Genomic DNA, 24,855 nt, shown 5'->3' on the forward strand with positions numbered 1-24,855 from the left:
TGAAACCAGCGACAGCGACCAAAAGTTGTTTGTTTGCCTATCGCTGATTCAGCGACAAAAATTAGCGACAGTCGCCAGCGACTGCAATTTTTAGTCGCTGAAATTTTTAGCGATCAGTCGTTGGTTTCAGCGATTAGTTGCTGCTTTTGGTCGCTGGATCCAGCGACATGCAAACGAACAACTTTGCGATCAAAAAATAAAAATTAAAGAATAATTAAAAATAATTAAATTAAACAGAATTAAATTAAATTAAACTTAAATAAATGTCTTTTGCACTTTGAACGGTTGTGTCTTTTAATCGCAACTTTCTGTAAAAAATATTGACGGTTGTTTTTTCTCGCTTGTGTCTTTTATTGCAACTTTCCTATATTGTAATTTTCTGTCAAAATATTTACGGTTATTTTTTCTGGTTAGTTATATATATACTATTGAATAATTACGAAATTTATAATATGCATCATTTGGAGTTACATTTGTTTTAAAGAAATTATTATATAAACAAATTTATAATATTTTTCTCTGCGATATCACGAAGGGTTTGAGTTCTAGTTTAATTAAATTAATTCTTATTAAATTAAGTTAAAATAAATTAAATTCAAATAACATAAACTAATTATAGTCAAATTATATTTGATAAAACTAAAATAAATAAATATATTAATTTATTTTTCTCATGGTGTATGATATATATGATTTACATTTTAAATTTAAAATATAAATTAACACCAAAAATAATTAATTTAAAAAAAAAATATAGCGACTGTTTATAACGACATTCAAACGAACAACACAGCGACATTTATTAGCGATTGTCGCTGTAATTGGTTGCTGAGTCCAGCGACAGACAAACGAACAATGTATGTTGTCGCTGGTTGCTGTCGCTAGTCGCTGTTGCTGGATCCAGCGATAAGAAAACGAACAGAACCTATGTAAACTATAATATAAACTAAGAATTCAAATATGACGCTTTAAAAAAGTAAGAAAAAATTATGCAAAAAAATGAATATGTTGCACGTTGTAAAAGAAAAGGCAATTTTACCTTAATTCAAGACGAATGGAAATTTTGTAAATAAAAATTCTTCTACATTTTTGGTCAGATATTTTTTTATTTTGTTTCACGTCGCTATTAATGATTCTTTTATGGATAACGTTGCATTATCCAAACATGATGAACTACAGAAGTTGGGTAAACCACGTGTCTAGCAACACATACCAAGTGTCAATGCATTTCAATATCTTCACTTCACCCATTAATATACTGATCAATTTATTTCCAGGATCCAACGACATTATTCATTTTAATTTCTTTCTTGCTTTCTATATAAATCTCGCAATTAACTAACTTAATACATTCAAAATTTGAAGGATAAGACTAAATTAAGGATTATCGGCCCTCCCAAGTACAACGCACCGGGATCACCAAATTATGGGATCTCTAACCATGTGGAGTCCAATAATTAGCAGCTTTTCAATGTGATTTTTCAAATATTCTTTTCTTATAAAATGTAAAACAAAGGTTAGACAAATGAAGGAGACGCAACCTTCAACCAATTGATGGTAGTGAGGATATATAGTATTTGTTCAGTCAACAAGGTAATATACAAAAGTTGATGTATTCTTTCTTTGACGTCGTTTTGGTGAGACTTCTTCTTCTTTTGACGTCGTTTTAATAAGAGTCTTATTCCAATCATATTTAATGAGTTTGATGAGATTATTAAATAATTTGCAACCTATAATTAAAAATTAAAAAAAAAAAACTTTTTTCAATCAGCTTTACGTATACGAGTGATCTTCAAAACATCTGAGTTTCTTCAACTAAAGCCTCACATATATAGGCTATAGCATTTGCTTTCTGTTATCCACTCGCGAGAGAAGCCTTTTTCTTTTAACAAGAATAGTTTACTACTTATAATTTTCTTAATCTTTGTAAGCATATACTCGCCATAATAAGATTCCGCAAATAGGATATTTTGATCCCTGTTAAAGTATGACAAAAAAAATGATTATAATGTGGTAGAAGTGTATAACCCGATAAATGGGTATAGTTATTGGTTACATTCAAACTAAAGCTATGTACAATCACGTTACTAACTAAGGAGAAACAAAAATAATATAATTATAAGACACAAGAGAAATTAATTAAAACCCCACAAGAAATTGATAAATTTTAAAAACTAAAAAAAATATTATAAAAGTATTGTACAATAAATCTTTGACGAAAAAGAATATCAGTATAAACTCGAAAACTTCCAAAATCTTGGAAATTTTGATGCAATGAGGACTAAAACTTTTTGGCGTATTCTTTTCTCGGATTCCACTTGCGTCGGTGGCTGTCACTGATCTTCGAATGATGTTTGATGTATATTAAAATCCTTTACCGAAAAAAAAACTACCGACGTAGTTGCATATATTTTTGTGCACACAGTTAAATAATAAAATATTTCGTAGACAAACGTCATGACTATGTAACATATCAATCAGACAATCAATTTAAATTATTTCATTTAACTATTGTGAAGTAGGATAGTAATATATTTGAATGAAAAACCAAAAAAAATTTGGGGTAAAAACAAATTAGATGCCACCAGGTTGAATTTTTAATGTATAACAAAAGAAAAATTCTTTGGTATGTCAGATATAACATGACATTTCATTGCATGCTATAAGTGAAGAAATTCACCAACTATGTCCAATTATGAGAATGATCTAAACAATAAATGATGAAGAAATGTTGCGATAAAAGGAAGAGATTGTTGAGACTAATAACGAGAAAGAAGACACTATTGTTCTTGTGATATAATTATAAAGGGGGAGAGATTTCTGCATTCATTCAATTTTTCAACCATTTAGAAAAGAACAAAAAAGATTCTTTTAGTTTTTAGGCAAAGAAGAAAGATTCCTTTTCTTTTGTATAGTTAAAAAAAATATAGATGGAGATAAAAGTAAACCAAAAAGGTAGATAAAGTGTAAGACTTTTGATCTGTGAACCACATTTGTTAGGGTTGTTAATTTCATTTCAAACTTCCAAGGAAAAAAAAACTATTTTGAGGATAAATGATTTTTATGATCAACCAAATTCACTGAGTATGAATGCAAAAGACAGAAAATTTGTAAATGAATAAAGCTAAGAAATCATATACATCAATTATACTCAAAACAGGGGGAAATAGAAATATACATAAACATGAAACAAACACTTCATATTCACTAACCTTGATTAGTGTCCTAACGTTAATACAACTGAGAAACAAATAGAGTAAATTTAGTTAAGTTCAGAATCTAAGACTGAAGAGTACTAAACCAGATTCGAGGATTACGACTAGATGAAGAAAACTAACCCTAAAAGAAGGTTATAAAGAGAGAGAGAGGGATCAGAGTCGTGAAAACAGAGTTAATAACTAGCTCTTTGAATGAAAACGGTTTCTAGGTCCGGCGGAGAGAAGTAATCTCTAGTGACGGTGACGTAACTGCACTTCAACGACGGTTTACGCTTCTTTGGCGCCGCTGGACACGGCGGGACCCTTGGAATTCTGACGGAAACCGCCGTAGGGGTCGTAGGACACTGATCTTGCTCCTCTGTTTCGGTAACTGTGACGCCGGGAGATAGGTTAATCTGCTTGAGAGGGGAACGTGAGGGAATTCCGGCGATGACCCATTTTTTACCGTCGGTGGATTCTCGTATCTCGCCGTCGAGTTGGTGGTGAGGTTTGCCGGAATATCCCATGACTTCTCTCGAATGTGAATGAAGAGGAAACAGAGAAAGTGAAAAAAAAACAGAGGAGTTTTGTTGTTATGGTTGATGATGAAGATGAAAGAATCAAAGGTTTGCTTTAGGTTTTTGGGATTGATGTGTGGGGAACGAATGAGACGTTTTGTTCTCTCTCTCTTGGATACTTTTTTTTTGTGGTTAACTTTGGTGGCGAGCGAATGTGAAGTGAAGGGGACATTTTTTCTTAGAGGACGGTTTTATAGTCAACAGAGTATTAATTACGTTAGATCGGTGTCGATTCAGTTCGGTAATTTCTACTGATTTTGCTGAATAAAATTATTGTAAGTTTTCTTTTTATAAAAAAAAAAATCAAATTTAATTATAGAAAGACAGTGAGATAGAGTTGTACGTTTTTTTTAAATATTCATATTTATTCGTTACTGATGCCTGAGGCTGAGGGCAGAGTGGAGGGAATAAAGGAGCATGAGAGAAGTAGCAACAATTCCTACATTTCAAAATTTAAATTTCTAGGTCATTTTTATTTTATTTTAGATCATGCAGCCTGCAGGTAAATTTAATCGCATTTGAGATTTTTATCTTATAGTGAAACCAAATCTTTTGAATCTTTTTAACAAAAAAAAAAAGAAAAAAAAAATCTTTGAATATTATAAACTATGAAAATGATATCAAAGTCATGAATAGTTTATGGATGCATGTCTTCGAAACAAAATTACAAAATACATGAAGTCGATTCTTATAGGATTAATGTTGATTTGTTTGACCCGTTGATATTCATTAGAAATTTAACGATTTTATTCTAATTAATATTATATATATGACATATTAAGAGGTATAGCACATATGTATATTTTTATATAAAAAAAAGTAATTTTGTTTTTAAGATGATATATAGACATATGTTATTTTTTTAACGTATAATACACCTTGGTACAATTTTAGAACTAAAAAATTTAAAATTTTAAGTTATATATATATATATATTGTTACTTTGGTTTTGTTTTCAAAATTGTATAATTATATTTCGATTGTTAATTATATGATTTCATCCGTAGTATATATAATTCCATATTAATATCAACTCAAACGCGTCCTACCGTATAACCCCGTCATGTGAAATTAAACATCATTTTGTTATTTTTCTAAAATTTAAATATTTATGGTATTGAAATTAAAATATATATATATATATATATATATTGATCCAAACTTTATAATTGTATTTTAATTGTTATATATAGGATTTCACCCGTAATATATATTGTCTCATATTAATATATATATATATATTTTAATAAAGTATAACTTTTTAAAAGTTTTAAATTTTTTGATATTTAACTTTTAAGAAACTTTAAATATTTATAATATTTTGAAATTTTTAAAGATTCAGTTCTTTAAAATAGAGATTCAGAGTAAACCGGATAACATTTTTATTTTTGGATGCCTGATAAATCAAACTTCCAGTTCATTGTTATTCAAAATTATTTTGGTTCTTTTTATAATAAGACTCTAAAGCATTGCCCAATTTCTTAAGTAATGTGGGATCTTTCACACTTACTTTTTTCTTTATACATAGAGTAATATATGTCTGTTTACAAAAATTTGAATTACATCATATGCAGAAAAAATCTAATATTTTATAAACTATATATATTTTATATAAAATCAAATAAATTAGATATAAGAACAACAAAAAGTGAAAGAAAAAGCATATATTTATATTTAATGTAGATAGAGAAATTTTAGAAAATTCGTAATTAATTGATTGTAGTTCAATAATGATAAGATTTAATTAAGGATTTAGACACATATTTGTTTTAGATAGATTTTGTAGAGGCTAAATATGTAATATAGAAAAGAGTTAATTTAAGTATTTAATGCAAACTAACAAATTATAAATTTTTAGTAATAGAATATTTGGTTGAAATATAACTGGTAAGGACCTAAATGTTATTAGTAAATAGTTAAGGGATTTTTGACCAAAAAGTCTATCAAAAATGTATATGTAGATATAAAAATCATAGAAAACTCTTTAATGTATAATAACACTATGACAATGCCGCCCATTAACAAACTCACGGAAAAAAAAAAAACTACTTTTCTCTATTTTCTCTCAGTATTGCTTGCTTCAAGCATATTTGTACTTAGTGTAAATACACGCCCATTAACAAACGTGAACCATAATCTTATCCGGTGAAATACATACGCCACCAAATATAATAATATATCATGTGGTCAAATCCTGCAAAAAAACTCATCAAAGATATTTTGTGTATTGTAAAATGATTCTATAGTAGTACTAATTAATAGGTAATATATACTGTTAACTAATGTGGACAATTGTAAAACGACGACATAGTCATTGAAAACGAAATGGAGTATATCTAATCTGGCTGAGAGAAGAGTTGATATGAAAAGAGAGAGCCCGTGAACGGATATACAAAATGAGTTTTAAATGAGAATAGGGAACCCGAGGAAACGCGTGACCTAAGCTACGTAAATTATAAAAATAACTTATTTTTATATTCATAGGGTGTGTTTTTATTTACACAAATATATATAGTATTTGTATCAACTTCTATGTATTAAATATAAAGAGATAAAAATACCCTTTAGATGCAAGTAATAAATGGAGTAACGAGATGGAAAGAGTCGTTGAGATTCACACTTCAGTTGGCGGTCCTATTTTTGACTTTCTAATTATCACCGGTCAACATATTTTGTAGAGATTCCATCGCCGATGCTCAAGTTTTTTGCACCCTGTGAAAACATATATAGAGGTTTTTGGTCGGTGTTTGCCGGCAACGACAAATATGTGATTTCTTAGTTTCTTCAACAATAAACTCGTGTTTGCCTCTTATCTAGCTAGAATGACCTTTGTTTAGTAGTTTTCTGAATTGCAGTTTCCCTAAACCATTATCTTAGTGCACATACATAAATTATGGTGCAATATCATTTTGGTAACGTTACTATTTGTTAGATATTTATTTAACAGAAAATGTCATAATCCTTAAACACAAATTCTTATTTAAATATGTAAACGTTTTCTAAAACTTATGGCTTCTTCTGATTTATTGGATCTAATATATTGGAGCAGCCTTTTGTTTACCATTGGAATACTCAAGCTAAGAATAATATTGTTAGCTTGAAATTTTCTACATTCTAATGTATTCTAGTTTCAACTTTCAACTAACACATCATCTTTCCACATAGTAGGCGCGTATACCTTCCCAATTTTGTCCCTTTAAACCGGAAACTAACCGAATTTCCCTATCCACATTCTAACTAAACCGAGACAAACCGTTTCATTTCGAGCAAGTCTTGAACAAATTAGTTTCAGAGTGCTGCTATTCGTTTTTGGTATTCGGACAAATTAAACTTGAACCGATGGTTAGCTACTTAGCCAATTAAACCGAAACTATCCAACATCTTCATAACGTGTCTCATTTGACAGATAGGGGCATTTACGTCATTTCGGAGTCTCCGCCACATGTCAGATTTGTTTTATAAACGAAAAAAATTCGGTATATTTAATTTGAAGATATCCGCCGGAAAATTCGTAAATTTGACCCTTCGTCTTCGGAAATGGCGGCTATTTCTCCGGCGAATGCAACCACCGCTGCTTCACTCTCCCTGCCTCAATTTAGCTCAACTTCTTCCTCGTTATCTTCTTCTTCGTCTCCATCGTTTCTTAATTTCAAAACTGCTTCAGTCAGTAATCGCTGCATCAAGTGCGGAGTCAGAAGCTTAGAGAACCACTCTGGTCACCGGAGCCTCGATTTCTTATCCAATGGGGATCCGATCAGCCTAATTAATCCGAATTCATCGTCTCCTATAACCATGGCCGCGGCGACGTCGGAATCCGGTTCGAAGAGCTCTAAGCGCGTCTGTCTCTTCCACAGCGACGAGACTAGAGATCTCGCCGAGAGAATCGTCGCAAAATCTGATTGCATTGAGCTACGAAGCATCAATTGGAAGTAATAACCCATCAATCTCTCTATCAATTTGATGTCTTTTGCTTAAAAATTTGAACTTTCAGATGAGTTTCGTATGTGTTTTTGGTCAATGCTCTTATTCTGTTGCTCAAATTCGAGAACCTTGAGATGAGATAGCTCTAAGTCACCGTAAGGAATTTTGCATTTAGGCTTTTAAGCAGAGTCAAATTGGGTTTGTTTGATGTGTATAATGGTTGGAAGAGGTTTAGGTTCTTGATCACAAAGTAATTTACAACCGTTGTTCTTGTTTTTAGGAAATTTGATGATGGATTCCCTAATTTGTTCATACAAAATGCTCAAGGCATTCGTGGGCAGCATGTTGCTTTCTTGGCTTCATTCAGTTCACCTGCTGTGATCTTCGAGCAGCTTTCGGTTATTTATGCTCTGCCTAAGCTTTTTGTTTCTTCGTTTACACTTGTTCTTCCATTCTTTCCTACTGGAACTTCTGAGAGAATGGAAGACGAAGGAGATGTGGCCACTGCTTTTACTCTCGCTAGGATACTCTCTAATATTCCGACTTCGAGAGGAGGACCGACTAGCCTAGTGACCTTCGATATACATGCCTTGCAGGTCTTTATCTACAACCCTGGTCACCTCTCTTTTTGTTCTTTGAGTTGATGGTTTTATCTAGATTCTGCCTTGTCTTCGTTTGGATTGTAGGAAAGATTCTACTTTGGTGATACTATACTTCCATGCTTTGAAAGTGGTATACCATTGCTCAAGAGCAGACTCCAGAGTCTACCTGATTCTGATAACGTAAGTCTCTTTCCCTCTTTTTGTCACATTTCTATCATGTTGAGTAGATTATCAACAAGATTCAATTCATTTTGGTTACTGATCTTCATTTGCTTCAGATATCTATTGCATTCCCAGATGATGGAGCATGGAAGCGTTTCCACAAGCAACTCCAACATTATCCAACGGTACTATATTTTCTCATACCTAGACGATATCGCCTTTGCACATCTCATTAGCATCTTACAGTGAACCCATGTGGATCGTTTTAGGATTTAGTAAGCTGGATTTAATTCAGGAGCTTGTTCTTCAAGCTTACATTAGATCTAACTCCAAAAGAAGCATTGCATCATCCAATCTTGTACAGAAAATCTGTACATTAACCTTTTGACTTACCAAGTAATCCTACTTAACGTTCAGATTGTTTGCAACAAAGTAAGAATGGGAGACAAACGAATAGTGCGTATCAAAGAGGGAGACGCTGAAGGAAGGCACGTCGTGATTGTTGATGATTTGGTTCAGTCGGGTGGCACATTAATCGAATGCCAGGTTCTGTACTCAGATTCAACTCTCAAAAGTGTAACTCTGTACTCACTTCTTCATAACTAACCACTAATTCTTGTTCCCTTCAGAAAGTCTTAGCTGCACATGGAGCAGCGAAGATAAGCGCATATGTAACACACGGGATCTTCCCCAGGAGTTCATGGAAACGTTTCAAGCTTGACACCAAAGGTTACTACAACCACTATACAAATGTTTTGAATCAGTCTAAACAGAGTCATGCCAGTTTCTTTGCGATGTGGCTAAAATCTTGGTTTTCTTTTCTTTCCGTGATGCAGGTGATCCCGCGGAAGGTCTGAGCTATTTCTGGATCACAGACTCGTGTGGGATGACTGTGAAAGAGGTGATGAATAAACCTCCTTTTGAAGTTCTTAGCCTGGCTGGCTCCATAGCTTCTGCTCTTCAAGTTTAAGCTTATGTGATTCGAGAAGAAATCCAGCCGCAAGTAATTTTTGGGTTTGAACAAATCTGATTTATAAACTTTGGTGTATAGTTCTCGATCAAAGCATTTTCCACGGAAGAGGTTATTTGTTGTTAATGTTCTGTAGGAAAATCCAATAATGTAATAATGTTTCTTCTGTCAAAGAGAGAAAAAAAAAACAATGTTTCATTTCACTTCTTTTATACTTGTTGATAGACAGAAAATTCCTTTGGAAAATAAAGTTTCTTTTAAGCGTCTCCTAAATTTTTTCTAATTGGAATAAAAACATTTACTAATGATTTATCAATTATCATGAATTCTATATCACTATCGCAGCTCTAGGCATTAACAGCCCAAAAAAAAAAAAACCATAGCCCAAAAAATCATAGCTGAATTCTCTTGTTTTCTGGTTTAACTTTGAATTTGCTTTGTAAAGTTTGATTGATACGTATCTAGGAGCATTTAGTGGCTGTGGAAAGATCATACAACCTTTTTCAGTCACGCTCTATCCAAATCTTTGCATATTAATATTTCTGTTGAATAACTCTTTTCTTGGATCCAATATATGATATTATGATAGTTGGAACACTCACAGATTCGCGAATACTTAATAGAGATATTGAAATATTGACCGAGATATGTGAATATTAATTCTTGTAAATCAAGAGAGATTATTTCTTTCCTGACTAAAATTTATCGCTGTTATATATTGATTGAGTTTTGTGTGTACAAATTACAACAACTCAATAAGACAACAAGAACTTACAACACTTTTTTTCTTTCAAAACAAGAATTTTAACACAACACATTTCTTTGAGATAGCCAAAACCATGAAATCATCACATATAGCTTTGCTCTGTATAGTCGTGCTTTCTCTCTTCGCTCTGCATGAATGTAAGTATAAACTTTTCTTATAATATATATCTACACATAAATTAGAATTTCTTTTAGATTTTTTATTCATTCTCAAAGTTTAAAATCAAATGAATCATGTAGGTGTGAGCAAGGAGGTCAGAGACACTCCCAAAAGGTTAATGAAGCGTGTGTCCCTGGCCCATGTCATCCTTTGGTACCTCATTGTTGGTGCTGCGAACATTTACGTGGTATCAGGCCGCAATGCTGTTGGTCAGGCAGTACTGGTCGCGACTATTGCAACCAGCAATGTAACTTATAAATTTTAAATTTTGATAAAATAATATAATGCTGCTGCTTATTCGCAATTTTCAAACTTTTTCAAGTAGTTTCATGACGTTTGTTTGTACGACTTCTCTTTATTTACTATTTTGTTTAATAAAATAAATAGACGTTTTTGCTAAACATATATGTTTGCTTTGGTCAAATTATTTCAAACATACACTTTTGACTAAAGAAATGGTAATTTCAATATGGCACTTTCAATATAATGTGTTAGTTTTTTTTTGGGTCAAAATATTACAAACATTTTATTAGAAATATAAATTAACAATACATGATTACAGAAGATATATATTAACAAAAGAAAGTGACAATAGTTTGTTAATTTTAAAATTACGACTTCTAGAAATTAACAATAAAAAAAATTCTGAGTAAAAAAATATTTATAATATAAATTAAAAATACTTATTTCAAGTTAAATATATTTGATTAAAAATAAAATATTATAACCACTTTCAACATGTTGGAACTTGGAAGCTAAGTAGAAGATTTTTATACGAGTAGCTAGAGGAGAGTTGTTGTCATATTGAGGCCAAAGAGAATTGTATTTGACTTTTTGTCTATCTTCATCCTCCCATACGAAAAAGACTTGCATCATGCAGGAGTTTGAAAAAAAATAGACGTGACAGTTTCATGAAGATCACAATTCATTTGTCCCAAACTCAAATCTAATTTTAATCAAAATATACTGGGCTCAAATCTAATTTAAATAAGCCCAATAATATGTTCATTTGGGCCCCAATAGAACCACAATTATACCAAACTAAACTTTGAAGACAGATTATTGGGCTTGGGAATTTGGGCCCAAATGAATATTTTTAATCTGAGCAGAGAGCGACTATGGAAATATAAATTCCGTACAGCACGCTTTTCAAATTTCATTCGTAACAGAAAGACAACGAAGAAAAAAGAAAATTTCGAAAAGGAGAAAAATATCTTTGGAAGATGGCGGGATCTCTAACAGCATCAAACCGCCGTAGAAACGCGGAGGATTCTTCAGAAATTTACCGGTGGACGATCGGTTTTGCTCGGTTTGTTCACTATCCATCTTCTCCTTCTCCGCATCCAGTTCTGAAACCTCTCGGAAAGAGAGAGCAGTATCATTCGCCCCACGGAACCTGGCTGTCGGCGTCTTCTTCGACGGTTTCTCTCCACATTGTCGACGAATTGAACCGATCCGATGTGATTCTATCCGTCAAACTCGGCCAGAAAGTCCTTGTGAGTTGGATTTTTACTCTCTCTCTCTCTCTCTTTATTATATATAGTTCTATAGATCGGATGTTTAGGTTGGTGTTTCGCGATGGTTTAAGCTTAATCAAATTTTGAAATCGGGATCTATACATTTTTGATTAAACGTCATGGTGTTTAATTGTTCAATATCTACAGGAAGAACACTACATTTCAAAGCTGAACTTCACATGGCCTCAGATGTCATGCGTTTCTGGGTTTCCATCTCGTGGTAGTCGAGCGATTTTCGTTACCTATATGGATTCTGCTAACCAGGCAAGCTCTTAACACTTGAATCTCTTTTGGATTTTATGGAATTAAGATATAAATAAGCTTACTATTTACTTACTAGTGATGAATTTGATTTACTGTTCATGAGTTAGTTGATACTTCAGATTTGTGATTGAAATCATGTGGTTTGTTTGTGCTTGTTGTTGTTCTCCAGATCCAGAAATTTGCTTTAAGGTTTTCCACTTGTGATGCAGCGTTGGAGTTTGTGGAAGCTCTTAAGGTTAGCTATTATTGCAAAGAGTTTCCTTATTATATGTTGATCAGATGGAGACGATGTTTCATTAACCTTGAATTCAGTTTTATAAGCTATTTTCTTCAAATCTTGAGCCAAGGATTCCTGTTTTTTTCTGTTTGCAGGAGAAGATTAAGGGTTTAAAGGAAGCTTCGACTCAGAACCAGAAAAATAAAACTAGGTGTGATGTTTCTTTCCAGTCAGATTACAACCCTTCAGATGCGATTATCCCCAGGTTAGATCACATTAGAGTGTTGTGAATTTGTACTAGTTCTCTAGTCAAAAATTTAGATATTGTAAATTCCTTTTTGCAGAGCCACTCAGAAAGAGCCAAATATGGTTAGACCTCTTAATAGTTATGTTCCTGAAATGCTACCAAGAATTGTGTATGAAGCTCAGTACCAGAAAAGTGAAACTAGGTCCGAGGTTTCTTTCCAGTCAGATTACAACCCTTCAATTGAGATTTTCCCCAGGTTAGATCACATTTACAGTGTTGTGAATTTATACAAGTGCTTGAGCCAACCATTTAGACATGGTAAATTCTTCTCTGCAGAGCCACTGAGGAAGAGCCAAATATGGTTAGATTTTTTGATAGTTCTGTTCCTGAAGTGCTACCAAGACCTGAGTATGAAGCTGGACAAGCCTTATACCCATCACAATCCACGCTAAATCAAATCCCAAGTCTTCCTCCGAGTTTCACAACCTTACTCTCTGGCTGCTTCCCCGACTCCACTCTAGGTACATTTTTCATTGTATCTTTACTTATTTGGAGTTTGAGACATATCACCCTCTTTCACACATTTCCTCTCTATTGAACCTACTACTATAGATGCAGGCCAAACAACTGTGAAGCAGAATCCTGATCTAAAGTCGCAGATACTGGTACAGTATAAACAAACCCGAGTTTCTTTTCTCTTTCAACACATCAATACAATTCAAATGATATCTCCAACTTTTTGTTTTTGGCAGAAGTACATGGAAGATTCTTCATTTCAAGGTGAACATTCTCCCCATTACACACACACACAAACAATATTGACCCATATAGATTCCAACTTCACATTCAAGCTTCAAACTTCACTTAATAAGTCTTTCTAACAAGTGGTTTTCTCGTTATCCAGATATGCTGCAGAAAGTAGAGAGAATTATCGACGAAATTGGAGGTAACTGGATTACCTGATTTATCATAAACATATTTACTAGGTATCAATCTTATTATCCATTTTGAGTCTTTTGTTCATATATTGCTTAAAACAATTGAGATTAAAAGGAGCAAACCAACATTGGTGGAGGACAAATGTAGTTTGTATTTTATTTTGTTTCAACTGCGGACAAATGTATCAATTTGCTCTATTTTCGTCCAACAATTAGCCGAGAAGATTTTTGATTTGCCTTGAGTTTCACCTTATGGTGAAAGCATGTGTTTATTAGCTTCCACAATACTCATATATTATACGAAGATTTTCTTAGATTTTGCTATATTACATTTCCTTTTCATTTTTGATAAAAATGATATGAAAATTTCGACTGCCTGCAATGATCTGTAAACAGGGGAGGTAGGAATGAGACCATAATTTTTGAAGTCACAATGGTTTTGGAAACTAAATTCAAGAACTTCCTGTTTTGATTTTAGGGAATATGTTTAATAATTTGCAAACAGTGAAATTCGAGAACTTCCAGTTTCGAATTTAGAGAATATGGTTATAAACTAGATATATCCGAAATGAATCGAAAATAAGATATTTGGAAATCAACCGAAATTTCTAGCTGTATATTCTCTCGAGTGAGGTCTTTCCTAATTAAAATTTCTCTATATCCATATATAAATAGTATATACTGATTAAGTTTTGTATTACAAACTAGAACAATTCTACAAAACAAGAAAAAAACTCATAACAAAGTCCTTTGAGACAGCCAAAACATGAAATCGCATATAGCTATAATCTGCATAATCATGCTCTCCTTCTTCTCCATGCATGAATGTTAGTATAAATTTTTCTCACAGATATATCAAATGTCTCTTTCTTTTCTTTCCATAGTAATTAAAATTTTGAATTATGTGTTTCAGATCGATGTGTAGGTAGCACGATAGGGAGATCGAGCAAAATCTATATACCATTGTGTTTTCACAACAATTGCATCCACCCATTTAAAGATGATTGTTGGTGTTGTCTCGCAGCTGGAACTAAAAAAGATTGGTGTTGGCTAGAAAAAGATTTTCCCGACGCCAAAGAGCTTTGTATGAAAACATGTACAAGAAAGATTTGAGGGGAAATCTATTGGAGTATGAATTTTAATTTGTTTCGGTGGGGTTTTTAGATTAGATGGGATTTTAATAAATTTCAAAGATGTTCTAATTATTTTAAAGGTGTTTTGAGATTAGAAAATAAAATTTTCGTCTACTAGTTAACTTTATTTTCGTCCATAAAAGCAATTAGCCGAGAGATCTTTGATTTCCCTTTCGCACACAAGATTTTAATACTAAAATCGAGATCCTTCTATTACAATATTTTAAATTTTGTATTTCAATACTTCAGTTTGTATTCTGTATAGTTATCTAGACGAGTTTAAGAAGGTGATAAGATTCTACAATATGTTTTGACAGCTCTAAGTTATAAATAAGATTATAACCTTATTTTGGGTTTGACCTGATAAATAATAGTTTGATCATTCCATAATAAGTAAACACACTCAAAATAAAATTTAATACATTAACAAAAAATAGATTCAATAACAATTATGAATTACTTAACAGAGACGTTGAATATGGATAAAAATCCTGAAATAAAAGGTTATATCTTGTTTTTTTCCTTGAAAGAAACTTAAGGTGTATCCTAATTTAATTTTCTCTACTTGTTTATATATTCTAAAAGTTTTTGTATTTACATAATTCCACAACAACTCGAGAAGACAAATAAAACTCACAACACAATTGTTTGAGACACTCAAACCATGAAATCATCACATACAACTTTAATCTGTATAATCATGCTCTCCCTCTTTGCTCTGCATGAATGTACGTACATAATTTTGTTTCTTCTCGTATCAATTACCTTTTTTCTCTTTTTCTTTCCATTGTTAAATTTGGTTTTGTGTGTATGTTCAAATCAATGTGTAGGTGAGAAGATGGAGGTGAAAGAGATAGGGAGATCGAGCAAAATCATTTTACCAGCGTGTATGCATGAGACTTGCTCCGGTGGTTTCTCACTGAAAAATGATTGTTGGTGCTGCTTGCGACTTAAAACTAAACAAGCTCGTTGTTGGAAAGAAAAAGAATTTCCCAACGCTAAGGAGCTTTGTTTCGCCAATTGTCCCCCTCTTGAATAATTTTTATGGATTCTGTCATTTCGAAGCAGATTTTTTTAAAAAACGTTGATAAATCTAAATATGTATGTTGCATATTCGATTTAAGGTTTTTTATGACATTTATTTCGATTTTAGTGGATTCCTTTACATTAATGTTACGATATTCTTATTTTCTATAATTTAAATTCACTGAATATCAACCAATTACATTTCTAAATAAAAATATATATTTTATAGGTGTTAGATAATCCAATTACAGTTGCCACCAAAAAATATGGAATTTAAAACTAAATTACAAGTATATGATATTTAATTTGGATGGGGTTTGTTAGGAAAAGATAAAATAATTTGCATAGTTTTAGTTTTTGAGTCAACCAAATGGATCAATAGATTAATTGAGAAAAAGAAAAGAAAAAAGAAATCAATCATAATGTTTTCGAATTTTTTGGAAAGCTTATACGATGGAATCGGAGACGATGACGCCGCCGACGACGACGAAGACAACAACAACGACGAGAAAACCCCGAAAGCCTCAACGGAAAGACACGATTTCTCGAGAAACGCCGTTCGTTTGTCACCGGAAGAGGAGGCTCAAGCGCGTGGGGTTAAAGATGATTTGACGGAACTTGGTCATACCCTCACGCGTCAATTTCGTGGTGTGGCTAACTTTCTCGCTCCGTTACCTGATGGATCTTCTTCTTCTTCCTCCGATCTATCGAACCATCCCAGGTTTAACCAATCTCGGTCTTCAGATCCTGGATTGAATCAATCGCGTTCTTCAGATCGGGACGAATCGTGTGTTGGAAGTGATACGCCGGAGACTGGAATTAGGTTTAGGAGCTGGGATTTAGAAGAAAAATTGGCAGAAGGCAATGATCCGGAGGATGAGGAAGAAGAAGAAGAGGAAACAGATGAAGAAGAAGAAGAAGAAGAAGAGATCGCTGCGGTTGCTCTTACAGACGAAGTGCTAGCATTTGCGAGGAACATAGCAATGCATCCAGAAACTTGGTTGGATTTTCCTCTTGATCCTGACGAAGATCTTGATGGTAACGTATACATTGAGTCAAGTCTTTCGCTATTAGTCTTCATTGATTTGACTTATAGGCATATCAAAAGTTTGATTATTTCAACTTTTATCTAATGTAGATTTGGAAATGAGTGATGCTCAAAGAGGTCATGCTTTAGCTATTGAGCGTCTTGCTCCGAGGTTAGCTGCATTGAGAATAGAGCTTTGTCCATGTCATATGAGTGTTGGTTACTTCTGGAAAGTCTATTTTGTTCTTCTTCTTTCAAGGCTCAATAAACACGATGCTCATCTTTTGTCTTCTCCACAGGTTAAAAAAACCTGAATCTCAATCTCTTCTTGAGTCAAAATGATTCTTTGTTGTTGCTGTTGTTTATTCAACAAAATCCTTTTGCTTTTGCAGGTGATGGAAGCTAGAGCATTGTGGATGAAAGAGCTTCAGAATCAGACACATTCTTCAAAAGAAAGTAGAGATATGATTCTTGAGGAAGAAGATATTACACCATCAACTTCTAATTACTACAACCATGCTCCTCCTGAGTTTCTTTCTCCAAGAATATATGCTTTTGAACCTCCTTCGATTATGTATCGCGATTTTGAACACGGGTTTGAAAACGCTCAGTTCATCGATAAAGCTGTTATTGAGGAAAAACCAATCCAGAAGAACGACAAAAATAGTGCAAGCCTTAGCCAAACATCTAAAGATGTTGTTGATGATGATGATGATGATTGGCCAGAAGAAGAAGATTCTGCTAATTCTTGGGCTCCAATGTTTACAGTGAATGAGGATGATGTTTCTTTCAGTGATCTTGAAGGAGACGACGATATAAGTAGCTTAGCACTCAAGTCTAAGATTACATCAAAGGGCACAGACCAAAAAGGAACATGAAACATCATCTGGCTTGTTGCTTTGCCCTGCCTCACGAGATCGAATCAATAGAATTGAACATAAGTACTGTGTGCTGAGTCAAATCGTGGAAGTCTTTTGGGTGAGTTTGATTGTTTTGTGGATTTATGATGTTTGCTCTCAAAGAGAAGGAAGAAAGAAAGAAAAAGGTTTTGATTGAAACATGTACAGAAGATTTACTTTGACACTGCAATTTCATTGTAATGTTCTCTCTCGCCAAATGTAATGAAATATTGAAAAGCACTATTTCATTCGCGTGGAACTTAAAAGAAATTGATAGAGAATGGCGCAAGTGAATTCAAGTGTAACAAACTGTTAGAATCATTATTGGATTGGAAAATCATATGGGATTTTATTGCTTATGTTGAGGATTTGTATGTATGAAAATGGGAACAACCAGGAGGAGCTATCATCAATTAACAAAATAACTCCTATGACTTAACTAAAAAACAAATCTATGTTGAAATGTATAACATTTGTCAAAATGCTAGTACTTTGTTAATAATTAAGGGGTGTTATTGGTTTGTGATTTATATAGAGTTTTAGTGATTTAAAAATATTATATAGAATCTGATGTTATTCAATTCAAATTTTCATTTTTTTTTTTTAATTTGGTATTATTAGTTTAAGATTTATAAAAATTAATCTAAAATCTTCGTAAGTAAGATTGCTTCCCTAATACAGAGAAAGAAAGAAAAACCAAGTAAGATTGGTAATACGATGTCGTTTCGCAGAATAATGCAAAGCTGAACCCAATTTAATAAGCTGCACTTTTCTTTCTTTCTCGAGTCTCCCGTCGTTTTTTATGTCAGAACCAATTCGTCAGGTCGTGAATAAGTGACTTTATCGACGAACCACCACTCAGCTGCAGCAAATGATCGTTTAGCTCCGGCGAAGCGTAAAATTCTTCAGATCTCTCTGGAATTAATAATCCGTCTGTTTGATCGATCTGATTCGGCAAATCCTTGAGAAAACAAGGAGGGAAGAAGAAGAAGAACATGGCAGGGGCGGCCTCAGCGCTGTTTCTGCTCGATATCAAAGGTCGTGTTCTCGTGTGGCGCGATTACCGTGGCGATGTCACCGCTGCTCAAGCTGAGCGTTTCTTCACCAAACTCATCGAGACAGAGGTGAAGTTTTAACATTTGGAACTAATGAACAAGCTTGATCAGTGCTTAAAAGGATTCAATTTGATCAGAATCGTTATACTTATGACTAAATGACTAGTGTTTTCTCTGCGGGTTTGCTTACTTTCGTCTAATATGTTCAGGGTGATTCACAGTCAAATGATCCGGTTGCTTATGATAATGGCGTGACCTACATGTTTGTACAGCATAGTAACATTTACCTCATGATAGCGTCCAGACAGAACTGTAATGCTGCCAGTCTTCTCTTCTTCTTGCATCGTGTAGTCGATGTAAGCATCCCTAGTGATTCAGTTTTTTGCATTTCCATCTGTTTTCTGAATTTGAAGAAAAAAGAACGGCACTGTTTCATATGTTACAGTCTTATACTGATCGTAGGTCTTCAAGCATTACTTCGAGGAGTTAGAGGAAGAATCTTTGAGAGATAACTTTGTGGTAGTGGTAAGATAATGCTTCTCACATCTCTTCTTATAACTGTTTTCCCTCTTGCATGAGGTGGATATGTGTGGGCGAAAGTTATTTCTAAAAACATTTACTTATGTTACTGGCAGTATGAGTTACTTGACGAGATGATGGACTTTGGTTACCCTCAGTTTACTGAGGCAAGAATCCTTAGTGAATTCATCAAGACTGATGCATATAGAATGGAAGTTACACAGAGACCTCCAATGGCTGTCACTAATTCTGTCTCATGGAGGAGTGAGGGGTTAAAGTTTAAGAAAAACGAAGTAGGTGCTCAACATTTTACTTTTCAATTGTTTTAGGTTTTCTAATGTTTGCAGACTGATGTTTTGTTTTCCAGGTTTTCTTGGATGTGATAGAGAGTGTAAATATCCTTGTGAACAGTAATGGGCAAATTGTCAGGTCTGATGTCGTTGGAGCTTTGAAGATGCGAACATACTTGAGGTGCGTTCTCTAGTGTCCCTAGTTAACCAACGCATTTAAAATCAAAAGTCCCTCCTCTTTGACTCTCTGCTTCTTTATCCATGTTATTACAGTGGAATGCCAGAGTGTAAGCTAGGCTTGAATGACAGAATATTGTTGGAGGCACAGGGACGAGCAATAAAAGGAAAAGCCATTGATTTGGAGGACATCAAATTTCATCAGTACGTTAATCTCTTGCAACTTTAAACATTCTTTGACAGTCACTCTATCGAGGCCAATTTTTTTACTAACTCGAAAAATTATTGAATACTTGAGTTTTTACACGTCTCTTTCTTCAAAATGTAGGTGTGTTCGATTAGCCCGTTTTGAGAACGACAGGACAATATCATTCATACCACCTGATGGATCTTTTGATCTTATGACGTATAGACTCAGTACTCAGGTTTTAGAATGTGTAATATTGCAGAAATGGTTTTGTCCCCTTCTTAAACGAATTATATCATGATATATCTTATTTTCGCATAATACTTGTTCAGGTAAAGCCTCTTATATGGGTGGAAGCGCATATAGAGAGGCATTCCAGAAGTCGTGTTGAGATGCTAGTAAAAGCTAGAAGCCAATTCAAGGACAGAAGGTAAGTAACAAATGTTACTTAACACGTTTAACCATTACCTGAAATACTGAAATACTGGAATCCTTTAACGCGTTTTGATAAGAGTTCCTTTTTTCTGCAGCTATGCAACAAGTGTTGAGATTGAGTTACCTGTACCAACTGATGCGTATAACCCCGATGTAAGAACATCTCTCGGGTCGGCCGCATATGCTCCTGAGAAAGATGCACTGGTCTGGAAGATACAATATTTCTATGGGAACAAGGTAAGTTCTTATAGTTTAATGTAACACTTGACCATGTAAAGTCGAATGCTTACATTAAGTTTTGAAACAATGTAGGAGCATACATTGAAAGCAGATTTCCATCTTCCAAGTATAGCCGCAGAGGAAGCAACGCCTGAGCGAAAAGCTCCAATCCGTGTCAAATTTGAGATCCCAAAATTCATAGTTTCAGGAATACAGGTTGGTATTACTCACAATGATACGTTATTATCATATAGATCACATTCTTTTTATATTACTGCATTGAAATCTGAAGGCAAACAAACCTGATGTGTGTTAATTATGGGTATTGCAGGTTCGATACCTGAAGATCATTGAGAAGAGTGGGTACCAGGCACATCCATGGGTGAGATATATAACCATGGCTGGTGAGTACGAACTGAGACTCATGTAAAATGAGATCGTTTTTTTGTTTTTACTATTATTTAAGCCATTGTCAACGACACAAAGCAGAGGAAGATCAATGAGAAAAGGAAAAAGATTGAAATATATTAGCTGATAGAATTTGCGGTGAAGGTTGTTTTAGAAGCCATTTTCTTGTGAATTGTTTCATGGCGTTCTCTTTTTTTTTTTTTTTTTTCTGTAAAACTATATACGACAGTTATATATATATTGGGTTACAATTGTTAAACATCGAGTTTTATTTGGGGTTCTTTCAGTTCGTTTACCGATGGAAAATGCATGCAGTCTGGGTGACTACACCAATAATGGTTTTCCTTAAACGTCCGCTAATTTTGTAAGAGTTCACTATATAAATAACTTTGATGAGGCAGTAGAGCAACATGACGAACTAACAAATATTATAATTTTCAAAATGGAAGATATATATTTTACAGTACAACAAATCGAGAGGAGAACAAGAAGAACAATGAATAATCTGTATTAGTAGTAAATAGCCTAAACAAAAACTTAAGCCCTCAACGTAACAACCCTAAAACATTTTTTTTTTGCATGTGATCAATGTACAAAGTTGTTTATTCTGGGTGATGATGATGAACGAGGAGAAGAAGGAGATTGATTGGGGAGAGTCTGAGGAATCTTTCTAAAAACATGTTTCCTGCAACGTTGGAAGATGCTGTCGTATATCAGATCAAACTGAACACCAGCTCTCTCTCTGTTCACTATGAACATTATGTGATCTGCTTCCACTATCTTATAATACCTGCAACAACAAGGTATTCAGATTTTCTCAATCCATCAACGTCATTAGGTCATATATGATTCACTTACCAGATCCCGGGTTGTAATGTTTGACATTCCGAATCGCTCCTTATGAACCGGCTCGGATGCTCAACAGGTAGCCTCGGATGTGTCATTGATATTGTGTTCAATGCCCCGTCGTTCTCTTGCCAGTCCTCATCCCTTCATTCAAACATGTTTTCTTAGACCAATGCAGCAAGGGCTTCAAAAATCAATGTTAAATTTTTGAGTGTTTTTGAGTACCTGTAGCCTTTATAAGGAGGAGAGACATCTTGTGGGAATTTCCATTGGCTCATCTGAAAGACGCGGAGGAAGAGCATCGGGTGGATTCCAAGAACACCTGAAGGGATTGTCATACCCATGACTCTGCGGGTGCGTTTAGTCGCGTAGCTGAAGTAGTAAGTGTTTGGGAACGTCTGGAGATTGGAGTTAATACTTGTTGAGCCTTGGATTGTGAGATCAGGTAAGATCCAATCGCCAGAAGCAAAAGGACCTGCGTTTCCCATTAGGCAATCAACGAGACCTCTCACACCGGTCTTCTTCCAAGAAATGTTGAAGTGATCGAACCCGAAATTGTAATAAGTCTTTAGCCATGAAATGTCCAACCAATCGTACATTATCACGCCTATACGACACAGCTGCAACAAACATATCGGTTTCATGCTCACTCCATCATCTGTCCTGTAACAGCAACAATAAGAATCAACAATTAGGATAAAAGATCTTGGTTTTCTAATACAGGAACATACAATTGCTTCAAAGATCAAACCTTATTTCAAAATGAAGAAACAGGAACATTCCAATCAATTGTAAAGATCCATGTAAATACCGAAAAGAATTGAAAATGTCAGAATGAAAACTAACCGCATGCCATCTAAGTAGGTCCTGGTAGTTCCATTGAATGCCCCGGATAACGATGTCACACTCAGAACCCAATTCTCATTCGTTTCTTCAAACCCTTCAAATGCCTAAACATCATGGTTTCGCATCATTCATCAAACATAGCTTTTAAACCAGAAGATATGCTTCCATTAAAAGAAGGATTCGACACAAACCTGATCTGCAAGCATTTGCTGCAATACACGCACAACTTGCGCACCCGCTGAATGCCCCACAAAATGAATAGGATGATCCTCATCCCATTCAGGGTATTGCCCTAAAACACATACCAAAATCAGACTTGCATTCAACATGAAACATTTGGGGTATATTAGTAGTCTCTTCCAATGAGCATTCATATCAAAATCTAACCTTGTTCGTATCTTCTTCCAAACCGAGAATGTCCACAAGCCTCGCTATGCTCTTCGCCAAAATCAACTACCCCTCCTTTCAAATAATAGAACAATTCCCTTGCCCTGGAAACCAATGTTATCATCACCACAATGCACACATGGTATATCAAGATCTAGATCAAAACAACAAAATCCTAGGAGGTGCAAAAAATGAATCCAATACCTGTCATAGATGCTTGTTAAGGAACCCAAATCAGGAACAAGAACCCTCTCATCTTTCTTCTCAGCACCGCCAAAGTAAGATAAGCCTCCTAATCTCTGCTCAATCAAAGCAATAAGATCAAACCTCAAAACCACAATCAAATAATCAAAAGAACCAAATTTGAGGGGTTTGTTTTTGCATTACCCCTTTGCCAAATCCAAAGATGCCATGAACCAATACAATAGGAGGCAAACCCTCAACATTGGTTTGATTTTGACCGGTTTCTCCGAAAGCGACATTGGACTTAAACAAGTAATCATTCAACGTCTGAGAGATATCTCCGGCAACGGCGGAGCTAAATATATAAAACCCATAAAGCAAATGCACAATAGAGCTCACGAAGAGCTCCGCGAGTTGGAGAGAAGTCATCATCCACAACTTAATCATCTTCTTCTTCTACTTCTTCCCCCAAAAATCAAAAATCGGAGATTTAATAAAAATGAAAAGCAAAAAATCGAGGTAAAGGAATCTCCTTTATCCTAAAAAATCAAAAACTCCCCGGAAGAGGGGAGAGAAATAGAGAAGAGAGCCTTCTTTCAAAAGAACATAAAGAAGATGCTCCTTTGACGAAAACCCAGAAAGGAAGAAAATTCGAAAACTTTGAATTTCCCCGAGAAAATAAAGGAAAATGCGTCGTCTCTCTCTGTCTCTTTTATCATCCAACAAAAAACTTTGTTATCCACTTGTATCTGCCCACCTCTCACCAAAACTAGAAAACAAAATGAGTTTTCAAAAATTGACAATCTTTGAAGCTGAATCATGCCATGTGTAACGGTGGTGACCTCTCCCTCAAAACTCCGAGTTTCCGCAATAATAATAATATTGTAATGTCTCCACTAAATTTTTGGGGGAATATTTTGTTAATAAAATAATGAATACCTTAGAGATGATTATTATTAAAATAATTGAGGGAAACTGTGTGATTGGTTGAGAGAAACGGTGAAGTGGGCTGGATCGGCGCTGGAAGGTTCGTTCATAGAATCCGACCAATTCCCTAACTGTCTTCTGTAACCTTATCCATTTTAATCATAGTTGTAATGTTTAATCACACTTATTTTCGTTTCCACTTGTTGCTAATTAGTACATTATCGGTAGGCAAATTATGTGGAATATGGATAAGTAAGTGGATTTCTGTTTATGAATGGTAAGACTTTGGGGTTGACACATGTTTGTTAGCATAAACTTTTTTAAATTCATATGCTTAATCACATAACATAATCGTATATGTTTGATATAACCAAGTTAATCAAATGTACTTCAAAATCACAGGTTTTACTATAAGACCACGTATTAGTAAAACTTGTGATTTCGAAGTATATAATTTAGTTATATTTGGCATAATTTCGAGATAAAGGTAGATCAGTTACGTTCGTCCATGGTTGTCAAACACTCTTAATGACAACCATCTTGTGCTGCTAATAGTTAATACGGAATTTTGAGATGTTCAAAATGAACTACAAATAAATTAAGATTTATGATTCTTTTCATACATGAGGAATCGTCAATTGGCAAATTCTGGCAACAAAGTTATTCATATTTTAACTTTAAAAGGTAATATTATCATAGTTGCGTGAAAGATATGCAGACCAAAAGAGAAAAGAAATGCAGCCTCATGTGGAG

The 24,855-nt window shown here is 34.2% G+C and overlaps 8 protein-coding genes and 1 pseudogene across 14 annotated transcripts; 7 read left to right on the forward strand and 2 right to left on the reverse strand.

The window, feature by feature from the left end:
• Positions 1–3,075: 3,075 nt before the first annotated feature.
• On the reverse strand, positions 3,076–4,004 carry AT1G10690 (cyclin-dependent kinase inhibitor). The gene has a single exon (NM_100945.3). It carries the CDS (start codon positions 3,722–3,724, stop codon positions 3,392–3,394), a length of 333 nt encoding a protein of 110 aa, NP_172539.1. The 5' UTR covers positions 3,725–4,004; the 3' UTR covers positions 3,076–3,391.
• A 3,255-nt stretch (positions 4,005–7,259) lies between these two features.
• Positions 7,260–9,700, forward strand: PRS3 (phosphoribosyl pyrophosphate (PRPP) synthase 3). Of its 2 annotated transcripts, none has more exons than NM_100946.3 (7): positions 7,260–7,704; positions 7,977–8,292; positions 8,383–8,478; positions 8,577–8,645; positions 8,878–9,006; positions 9,090–9,189; positions 9,297–9,700. In NM_100946.3, the coding sequence occupies exons 1-7, from the start codon at positions 7,313–7,315 to the stop codon at positions 9,428–9,430; spliced, it is 1,236 nt and encodes a 411-aa protein (NP_172540.1). In that variant the 5' UTR covers positions 7,260–7,312; the 3' UTR covers positions 9,431–9,700. The 2 variants fall into 2 exon arrangements, with proteins under 2 accessions (NP_172540.1, NP_001320728.1); NM_001331922.1 differs by having other exon boundaries at positions 8,730–9,006; positions 9,297–9,696.
• Positions 9,701–10,269: 569 nt separating this feature from the next.
• Positions 10,270–10,613, forward strand: AT1G10705 (annotated as a pseudogene). Its single transcript has 2 exons — positions 10,270–10,333; positions 10,436–10,613.
• A 900-nt stretch (positions 10,614–11,513) lies between these two features.
• Positions 11,514–13,861, forward strand: PHS1 (poor homologous synapsis 1). Of its 2 annotated transcripts, none has more exons than NM_001084039.1 (9): positions 11,514–11,851; positions 12,020–12,136; positions 12,306–12,371; positions 12,509–12,618; positions 12,698–12,856; positions 12,937–13,121; positions 13,213–13,265; positions 13,353–13,380; positions 13,505–13,861. In NM_001084039.1, the coding sequence occupies exons 1-9, from the start codon at positions 11,579–11,581 to the stop codon at positions 13,561–13,563; spliced, it is 1,050 nt and encodes a 349-aa protein (NP_001077508.1). In that variant the 5' UTR covers positions 11,514–11,578; the 3' UTR covers positions 13,564–13,861. The 2 variants fall into 2 exon arrangements, with proteins under 2 accessions (NP_001077508.1, NP_001318974.1); NM_001331923.1 differs by having other exon boundaries at positions 12,509–12,571; positions 12,810–12,856; positions 13,505–13,761.
• A 443-nt stretch (positions 13,862–14,304) lies between these two features.
• On the forward strand, positions 14,305–14,651 carry AT1G10715 (EMBRYO SURROUNDING FACTOR-like protein; the record flags this gene model as incomplete). The annotated part of the gene is made up of 2 exons (NM_001331924.1): positions 14,305–14,365; positions 14,452–14,651. 2 exons carry the CDS (start codon positions 14,305–14,307, stop codon positions 14,649–14,651), a joined length of 261 nt encoding a protein of 86 aa, NP_001322373.1.
• Positions 14,652–15,335: 684 nt separating this feature from the next.
• On the forward strand, positions 15,336–15,710 carry AT1G10717 (EMBRYO SURROUNDING FACTOR-like protein; the record flags this gene model as incomplete). Its single annotated transcript, NM_001084040.1, has 2 exons — positions 15,336–15,399; positions 15,502–15,710. The coding sequence occupies 2 exons, from the start codon at positions 15,336–15,338 to the stop codon at positions 15,708–15,710; spliced, it is 273 nt and encodes a 90-aa protein (NP_001077509.1).
• Positions 15,711–15,996: 286 nt separating this feature from the next.
• On the forward strand, positions 15,997–18,006 carry AT1G10720 (BSD domain-containing protein). Its single transcript, NM_100948.3, has 3 exons — positions 15,997–16,735; positions 16,836–17,023; positions 17,117–18,006. The coding sequence occupies exons 1-3, from the start codon at positions 16,120–16,122 to the stop codon at positions 17,600–17,602; spliced, it is 1,290 nt and encodes a 429-aa protein (NP_563876.1). The 5' UTR covers positions 15,997–16,119; the 3' UTR covers positions 17,603–18,006.
• Positions 18,007–18,412: 406 nt separating this feature from the next.
• Positions 18,413–21,262, forward strand: AT1G10730 (Clathrin adaptor complexes medium subunit family protein). Its single transcript, NM_100949.2, has 11 exons — positions 18,413–18,747; positions 18,888–19,034; positions 19,141–19,203; positions 19,314–19,490; positions 19,565–19,668; positions 19,761–19,868; positions 19,993–20,089; positions 20,184–20,281; positions 20,382–20,523; positions 20,599–20,721; positions 20,837–21,262. The coding sequence occupies exons 1-11, from the start codon at positions 18,619–18,621 to the stop codon at positions 20,933–20,935; spliced, it is 1,287 nt and encodes a 428-aa protein (NP_172543.1). The 5' UTR covers positions 18,413–18,618; the 3' UTR covers positions 20,936–21,262.
• Positions 21,061–24,209, reverse strand: AT1G10740 (alpha/beta-Hydrolases superfamily protein). 4 transcript variants are annotated; one of them, NM_001198027.1, is made up of 9 exons: positions 23,380–23,994; positions 23,197–23,291; positions 22,993–23,096; positions 22,797–22,897; positions 22,606–22,709; positions 21,985–22,422; positions 21,772–21,903; positions 21,480–21,703; positions 21,061–21,121 (listed from the first exon to the last, which is right to left on the reverse strand). In NM_001198027.1, exons 1-8 carry the CDS (start codon positions 23,620–23,622, stop codon positions 21,499–21,501), a joined length of 1,422 nt encoding a protein of 473 aa, NP_001184956.1. In that variant the 5' UTR covers positions 23,623–23,994; the 3' UTR covers positions 21,061–21,121; positions 21,480–21,498. The 4 variants fall into 4 exon arrangements, with proteins under 4 accessions (NP_001184956.1, NP_001184955.1, NP_172544.1 ...); NM_001198026.1 differs by having other exon boundaries at positions 21,472–21,703; NM_100950.5 differs by lacking the exon at positions 21,061–21,121 and having other exon boundaries at positions 21,268–21,703; positions 23,380–24,209.
• Between the last annotated feature and the right edge of the window lie 646 nt (positions 24,210–24,855).

The sequence above is a fragment of the Arabidopsis thaliana genome (genome assembly GCF_000001735.4).
Source record: "Arabidopsis thaliana chromosome 1 sequence".
NCBI lineage: Eukaryota > Viridiplantae > Streptophyta > Magnoliopsida > Brassicales > Brassicaceae > Arabidopsis > Arabidopsis thaliana.